This window comes from Vespa mandarinia, chromosome 1 (genome assembly GCF_050613455.1).
Source record: "Vespa mandarinia isolate Hongniang chromosome 1, ASM5061345v1, whole genome shotgun sequence".
NCBI lineage: Eukaryota > Metazoa > Arthropoda > Insecta > Hymenoptera > Vespidae > Vespa > Vespa mandarinia.
Window position 1 is genome coordinate 16,596,268 of NC_140810.1, and position 8,733 is coordinate 16,605,000.

Sequence of the window (8,733 nt, forward strand, 5' to 3'; positions counted from 1 at the left end):
AACTCAAACCCAGACGCAACTTAAAACTCACGGTTTGCCAGCAAATGAAACGAATTCGTTTCTTTGATACGGAGTATGATAAAACTAGAGCTAGAATTTTTTCGAGAAGCAGAAGAAAAGAAAACAGAAAAAAAAAGAAGAATAGGGATGGTCTAGGATCGGCGGAAAAACATTTTCATTGTATTTACTTTTATTAAACCGTAACGTGTATACATTAAAGCGTGTCATTTCCGAGGGACGTTAAATCTCGTGAATACGCTTTTCCTCGCAAATATATATATATATGTACATAGATTTGGAAAATTCCGTCCGATGTAACTCTCCGAAGCCTTCTTCCTTCTTTTTCTCCCCGCCCCCGTCACTTTTTCAATTTATCCTTCCCGTCATTAAAAATGTCGTAGTGTATACGTGTGTGTGTGTGTGTGTGTGTGTGTGTATGTATGTTGTGAAACACAAAAGCTCTAGGAGATATCAAATATTCTCGTTGTTATATTATGTACAGAAAATCTTTCATCGGTTTGAAACTTGATGGATCAATCACGTGCAAAATATAATCTTTTTAATGATTATGATAAGTCAGATTTGGTTAGTTTTCTTCTTCTTCTTCTTCTTCTTCTTCTTCATCATCATCATCATCATCATCATCATCATCATCATCATCATCATCATCATCATCATCATCATATTTTTCTTTGTTAATATGACAACGGTATCGCAAATAAATTATTTCCTCGTGTAAATATTAGAATTGTGCGATTTATGATAGGAGTCCTGAATTTTTGTAGTGCATGGTACCAAAATGATGGAACGTCATCAGCATGTTAACGATATGCGTGTCTTTATTGAGGTTGGCAAGTGGATAAGAACGTGATATGAATTTATGAAAAGTTTACGTGTTAGTGAGTTCGTCGATTGTCTGTCTGGTCTTATCTTCTCTTTGAAAGCTATTATAATACATATTTACGTTAGTCGATCGATTAGAGATCGCATACAGAATTGCATTATTAATAAAGCCAACCACCGATCTGCCTTTTAATATCTGCGTTAAATGTAATCTTCGTTCTAGGCATTTAATTCAATTAAATATTGGAAATAATATAGGAATGTCGATTAAATGGAAAGTAAAAGAATTGTTGATTAAATTTCTTTTTTTTTTTCTTTTCCTTTTTTCTTTTTCTTCTTTTTTGTTTTCAACGAAGATCCGTGCCATAAATTATTTCTTTTGAAAAAAGTACAAACAAAAAAGGAAAAGAAAAAAGAAACTTCTTAGGTATAAAAAAAAAAAAAAAAAACAAAAAGAAAAATAAAACGAAAAAAGAAAAAACTATTTGTGTATTTTAGAATTAATATCGAAGGATCGGCAAGTAAAAACGATATGTAAAAGCGATAAAACCTTTAAACGGAAGGAAAAGCCTACCTCAAGTTAACCTATTTTATTTGACGTACATACATATTTAATCAATGGGTCTTCCAAATTCTATATTCGTAACGTTTCGACGAAGAAAAAGAAAAAAAAAGAAGAGATGTATGCAAAGCTCTCATTTTACTCAATCTGTACGTCACAGGTCGATTAGCGAGGATGAGGAGGAGGAGGACGAGGAAAGGAGGATGAAAGATGAATAGGATATTTGTGTAACATGGAAGAAAGATAATGCCTTGGCAACTCAGGTGATACATACATATATGTATATATGTATGTAGAATAATTACCATCCTTCGATTTCTCATCTTGTTTCTTTATTTTCATATATTTCTAGATATATGAAATAAATGGAAGGTAAGAATGAGGTTTGGACGAGTGAGAAGAGAGACAAACGGAGAATTAATACGGAAAAGATATGGTGATAAACAGAAAGAAGATGAAGAAGGAATGGAAGTTAGAAAAAATGTTTTACAACCAATCGTAATGTATACGATGGAAAGTCGACAAGCATATGACGACGACAACGACATGACAACGCGACGACGATGGTGCGTATTATATATATTTTACGTATATTTGTATATATGTGTGTATGTATGTATGTATATATACAAGGATCGGCGAAGATATCCGATCGGCGCGTCGATCGTCGACCGATCATCGAGGGTGCGGAGTAGCTCTCGCTTTGGAGCATTATGATTGGTTGACGGAGCTTGCTTCGTACAGGCCAACCTGCCGCTACGCCGTGTCACCATGTTAGTTTGCCGGCGAGAGCGAGCAGTCAGTCGCTTACTGTCCGCGACCGGGTAAACGTCGTTCGTACGAGCCATGAATTGAAGGCTCGGACGATTATCTCGTGCCGTCTCGTTCTTCGCGTCTTCTTTTTTTTCACGCTTTTTTTCCCCTCTTCCTCCTCCCCCTCTCCCATCCCTGTTGTTCTTTCGTTTCAACGCGTGAGAGCGGTCAACGACGCAGTCTCCAGGTATAACCCCGGACCGGTGGGTTACTAGTAATAAGATAGTTTTTAGAAGAAAAGTAATATCATACGTATTAGTAAGTAATAGTGTTAGTAATTAGTACGTTCGTAAATTTTTACGACGGGAAGCTCGTATCGAAGGGAATAAAAGAGAGGAAAAAGAAAAGAGAAAGAAAAAAGAAAACAATACGAAAGGAAAAAGCTTTTGTTCCCGTTCGAATTTTCGAGGATCACTCTCTGTTTCTCTCTTCCTCTCTCTCTCTCTCTCTCTCTCTCTCTCTCTCTCTCTCTCTCTCTCTCTCTCTCTCGCTCACTCACTCACTCGGTCCTTCCTCTATCGAGCGGGGAAAGGAAAAGTGGCTCGGCTCTGTGTGCTCGGAGTGCGGTGAGGGAGAACGACACGGAGGCGTGCGATGGCGGTGGCTGCGCCGGAGCCACGGCGGCCGCGCACCGTCTTTTCTGGTGGTGAACGTGCTTCCGGATGTGCTACGGACTATCGCCCTCAAAGAACTTTACGGCTGAATCGGACCAGTTCTCTCTTCGTTTTTCACGCCTTCGTCCTACTGCTCTTTTTCTTCGGCATTAAGATCGACGCCCTCAGAGTCGGTAAGTCATTTAGCAATGTTTCACCGGTCAACGACACCTACTTATACGGTCTCTTCCTATTTTAAATTTCCCGCGCTCATAGTGCATAAAAAGAGAGTTCGACCGACCGTTATGCGCGATTGATCTTTTTTTTTCCTCCCTTTCTCTTTCCCTCTCTTTCCCTCTCTCTCTCTCTCCTCTCTTTTTTTATGTTGTTTTTTTCTTTTCTTTTCTTTTCTTTTTTACTCTTTTCTTTTTCGAAATAAAGATCTTGCGGCTATTTGCGACACGAAATGGAAAAAGGATAAAACGATTTAACTTACGCAAAGTTTTGTTGACCAAAAGAGACGAAAGATATCTGAACTCTGATCCTCAAAAATATGTCTGTCCCCCCACGTGATGCTATGTTTTTTTGTATTAGGTTATCCTTTTCGTGGAAAGGAAGAATACCTTTTGTAATCTTTCTCCCCTAAACCCCTAGCGCTTTTTTCAAATCTCTTCGGGATATACAAAATTGTCCCGAAGTCGTCGAACAACGTAGTAAGAAGAAACTATTCTCGTTTTTTGCCTCTCTCTCTCTCTCTTTCTCTCTCTCTCTCTCTCTCTCTCTCTCTCATTCTTTTTCTTTTTCTTTTTCTCGTCTTTGTCGAAGTGTAATCTTGTGTGAAAAATATTTTTCCATCCTTACCAGCATTGTGCCGTTATGCACATGTCCCGATCTCTGTTTTCATTCGACTGGTAAACATTCTGTCGTTTTATCTCCCAGTTGTTTTTTTTTCATTTCTTTTCTTCTCTTTCTTCTATTTCTTTTTTTTTCTCTTTTTTCCGTTCTCGTCTTACGCGTGAGACTCAAGTTCATCGATAATGCATGCTGGTCTATCGCGAAGTAGCATTAGCTATTTTCAGCGTATTCATTCTTGGTAACGTTAGATCAAGTAATAATTCTTCTCGATAAGGGACCTTGAATGAATCGAAAACGAATAAAAGATATAATTGCTTTGAATATGTTTATCGTCTGCAAGAAGCAAAAGGAGAATACCAAAGCAGATACATAAATTCTCATTAAATTACAATCAATTTTTTTTGTTCTTTTTCTTTCTTTCTCTCACCCTTTCTCTCTCTCTCTCTCTCTCTCTATTTTTTTTCTTATCATCTACGATCAATGATATATGAACTAATTTTGTTAAATGAATAAAAATTGAAATAGAAAAAATAATTTAAAAAAATGGAAGAAGATAAAAGAAATGAAAGAATTAAGAAGAAAAAAAAAGGATGAAAGAAGATGAGAGAAATAAAAGATTCAAAAAAAAAAAAATAAATAAAAAAGATAAAAAATAAAAGAAGATGAAAGGAATAAAAAATAAATAAAAAAAATGAAACACTAGTAATCTTAAGAAGAATATAGCTTTCAATTGCGAGTTGCGATGCATGTTCAACAAGATAATACGCGTGGCACGTGGCCTCCTCTCTGGTCATAGTGTCACCTCGAAAGAGAGAGGGAGATAAGGAGGGAGCGTAAAGACAGACAGACAGAGAGAGAGAATATAAGAAACACAAAAAGAGATTTCTCTTTTTGGCTAGGCAAGAAAGATTGTAATCGAACTACACGAATGCCGTTGAGTTTCGACGACGACGACGACGACGACGACGACAACACAACGATGACGATGACGACGACGACGACGACGACACGACACGACACGACACGACTACGTGAAACCGGTTTTCACAAGAATTCTTTCCATCGTCGCCTTTTAGACGAGTATCAAACGTTAAGTTCATATTACGGATGGTCTGAAAGATTTTCGCAAATTTTCCAACAAGAGAAACAAATAAAAAAGAAAAAACAAAAAATTACACGCAAATAAACGAAATAAATCGAACGAAATAAATTCAATCGATTAAATGAAAAAGTATAAAAAGTTATTGAAAACGTACAAAAATGGAAAGTGACAATGAATATATATGTGTATGTATGTATATATGTATATGTATATATAAAAATCTGTATAAGTCCTATAAATATACATATAAATGTATACCATTTTCGGTATTATTACAAGTGTTTTTAAAAAGAATGTACTTTTTATGTTCTGTTTTGTTTCTTTTCTCTTTCTTTTCTTTTTTCTTTTTATTTTTTTTTTTTTTGTTTGTTTGTTTGGAACAATCAAACATTGGAGAAAAAATAATAAGGTTAACAGGCATTAATCTGCGCGTAAGGTGGAAGAAAATTCGGTGCATTTGATGTGTTTACACGGGTGCCTCCTCCAAACTCAAACCGGTTTCCTTCCTTTCCCATTGGGATATTGTAAGAGATCCGAAAAAAGTATACGCGCAAGCCATTATACCGAGATGGATATGACGATGATGGTGTCTCGTGCAGTGTGCTGTGCTAGCTTGTGCTGGTAATATAGCGGGGTAGAGGGGTTGGTTGGTTAGTTGGATGGATGGATGGATGGATGAAACGGGGTTGGGGAGAGGGAGGTGGAGTAGGAGAAGGAGAAGTAAGAAGGAGGGAGGGAGGCAGTCCTTTGGACCTGCTTCGTCGAGCCGATAAAAAGGAAGGTGTAACAGTGTTGACCTTGGTTCCGTTGCTCGTCTCCTACTTCTCTCCCCTTATTCCTTATTCGTCTTGTGTTATTTATCGATAAAGTCAAACTTTCATCTTTTGAATGTTCGAATGTCGAAAGACACGTTCGAATTATAAAGAAATATTATTAATCTTAGTACATACATATATATATATATATATATATATATATATATATATATATATTTACTGATAGGAATTTTGTGTTTTTATATTAATCAATCGACAGCTTCGCTTGGCAATAAAATTATTTTGTTCTATGCGCGTTAACATGTGTGCGTTTGTGTGTTTAATTTTGTACGGAGAAAAAAACAAATAAAGTACAACTCGCAAAGATCCGTATCTCTAATATATGCATGCATGCATGCATGCATGTATGTATGCATGTATGTATATGAGAAAGTAGAAATAAACATTCTACTTACAATTAGTGACATATTTAGTATCTTGTGTCATATATGGTTGATATGCATGCACGAAGATATAGCACACGGAAGAGTGCATGTTTTTTTATTACACACTCTCTCTCTCTTTCTCTCTCTCTCTCTCTCGCTCTCTCTCTCTCTCTCTCTCTCTCTCTCTCTCTCTCTCTCTCTCTCTGTCTGTCTGTCTGGCTGTGTGTATGTGTGTGTGTTACATACGAACGTATGCGATAATAAAAAGGCAAAATAAAGAACGATAATGAAGATGATGATGATGAAGAGGAAGAAGAGGAAGAAGAGGAAGAAGAAGGAGAAGAAATTTATCGTACAGTCGAATCAAGCGGATGTAGAGTTTTATTGTCCGTCTACCGGCAAATTGACAAATTAATTTAACGCTTCTGTTTTTTTAATGTCTTGTTTCTTTAGTTTTCGTAAAACCATAAATTCATTCCTTAACGCGAATATTTTTTTTTTCTTTTGTAAAAAAAGAACGATATTATTATTAAATTTCACTTAGCGATTCGTCAAGATCGTATGCGAATATGTACATCGAAATTGTTTAGTTCGTTTTAATCGTAAAAAAAACGCGTTCTAATGGAACGATTTTTTTTCCTTCTTCGTTTTTTTTTTTCCTTTCTTTTTTTCTTCTTTTCCTTTTGCATATACATACGTATGCCCATATATTCACGCACGCTTAGGATAAAAGTTCTCGTTCTCGTTCTCGTTCTCGTGCTCGTGCTCGTGTTCGTTCTCGTTCGGCCGTGACTTCTAACAAACTATATATGTTCCTTAAATCGTCCAACCAACCACCAACCGCCATATTCTGTCTTTCGATATGCTCTTATATTTTCCGGTATTTTTCTTAAGCGCTTCTTTATACTTTATTATAAATTTAGAAATTGCAAAAATATTTATATTATTAAAGAAGGCATTATATGATTGTACAAATTTTCTTTTGAAAAATATTCTTTTTTTTTTCGCTCTTTTTTTTTTCTTTTTTAATAATTGATATAAAATCAATTATGAGTTTTATATTAATAAAGTTTAAAAAAAAAAAAGAAAAAGAAATAATTAACGAATTGGTAATATAAAATTTATATTAATATATATATATATATATATATATATATTATATATACATATAAGTAAATATATAATAATGTGAATAATATGTAGATATGTGTATACATATAAATACTTTTATACACATATATGTAAAATACTTTCTCTCTTTCTCTCTCTCTCTCTCTCTCTCTCTCTCTCTCTCTCTCTCTCTCTCTCTCCTTTTTGATACATAAATTTACACGTAACTCGCCGATTTTAAAGCCTTTTCTTTCCTCAATATCATTAATTTAATATATATCTATTCGATGAAAGTATGAGAGTTTAATCCTCTTCTCGTTCCATGAGTAATCATGTTATCTATCTTACTCGTGATTGCCACGAAAGCTAGGCGAACTCGAAACCCTAGAAATGTTCTGTTTCCAATATCCTGACAAGGAGGATTAACCGATTCAAAACGAAGTTCTATCTATCTACCAACTATCTACATACCTACCTACCTACCTAACTACCCACCTACCTACCTAACTACGTACCTATCTACCTAGCTTTACCCGGTTTCTGCTTGGCAAAACGTTAATCTTACATGCTCGACAAGTTTACATAAATCATAATAATCATAAACCAGAGAATTGCTGTCTTGCTTTGTGCATATATATATATAATATATATATATATATAATATATATATATATATAATATATATATATATATATATATATATGCGAGAGCGCATACACTCTCTCACACACACACACACACATAATAAATTCTTTTTCCAATGATATTGCATTGATTGTTATATTAATGGGTGATATTTATAATAAAGTCTTACTGGATGGAGAAAAAGAAAAGATCCATATCGTTGAAGATCCATGGTAAATGATAGATACTTTGCTTTGAGAGTGTTGAGACGGTAAAAAGGAAGTGGGACGAATCAGTGGGTCAATGAAACAACCTTCGTATGTATATATGTATGTACGTACGTGTATGTATGTATGTACATATATGTACAACGAAGAGGAACGATTCGTTAACGGCACAGACGAACTTTTGTAAGCTCTGATTCCTTCGCGAGAAAGTTTTCGCAAGCACGCGATTCTTATTTCTCTTTGCTAGCATAAATTGGACTTGCTTTGTTAACGATCAAGAATCTTTCGAAAGCTATATGAAAGTTGCTGACTGTGTAAATCCCATCTTTTAAAGAAGGAAAAGAATTAAAAAAAAAAAAGAAAAAAAAAAAGAAATATTCATTATAAAGATACGAATGCAAATTTCAAAATATCTATACGTATGTTACGTACCTTGTGTTGTATCGTAAGAAAGAAAGAAAAAAGGATAAAATGATATATTGTTTTATATAATAGGTCCGTGTCTAACTTTGTAACTTCAACGAGACATTGGATTACCATTGGCTGTCTTTCGATCCATGGGACTTTACGAGTTTCCTTTGGTGCCGCTATTTAACTTTGTATTCATCGTACGTCGTTTCCTATCCGTTTAAAGATGGAAGAGGAATTTTATGGGTACGATAGCGTGTTTTGTTCGATGGAATATACCAACATCTTATGTTTCCATTATCGGATATTTGAAAAGTTTCTCATATATTTCATCGTAATTATTTTCACATGGATTTTTAATTTCTTTCTCTTCTTTTTTTCTTATTTTTGTTTTT

At 34.9% G+C, this 8,733-nt stretch overlaps 1 protein-coding gene across 1 annotated transcript in view; it reads left to right on the plus strand.

Moving 5' to 3' along the window:
* Positions 1–2,148: 2,148 nt before the first annotated feature.
* Positions 2,149–8,733, plus strand: part of mgl (low-density lipoprotein receptor-related protein megalin) — a 47,471-nt gene continuing 40,886 nt past the window's right edge. The window contains exon 1 of the mRNA XM_085661881.1: positions 2,149–3,005. Coding sequence (XP_085518007.1) covers positions 2,813–3,005 — 193 coding nt within the window. The 5' untranslated portion in view covers positions 2,149–2,812. The remainder of the gene's footprint in view (positions 3,006–8,733) is intronic.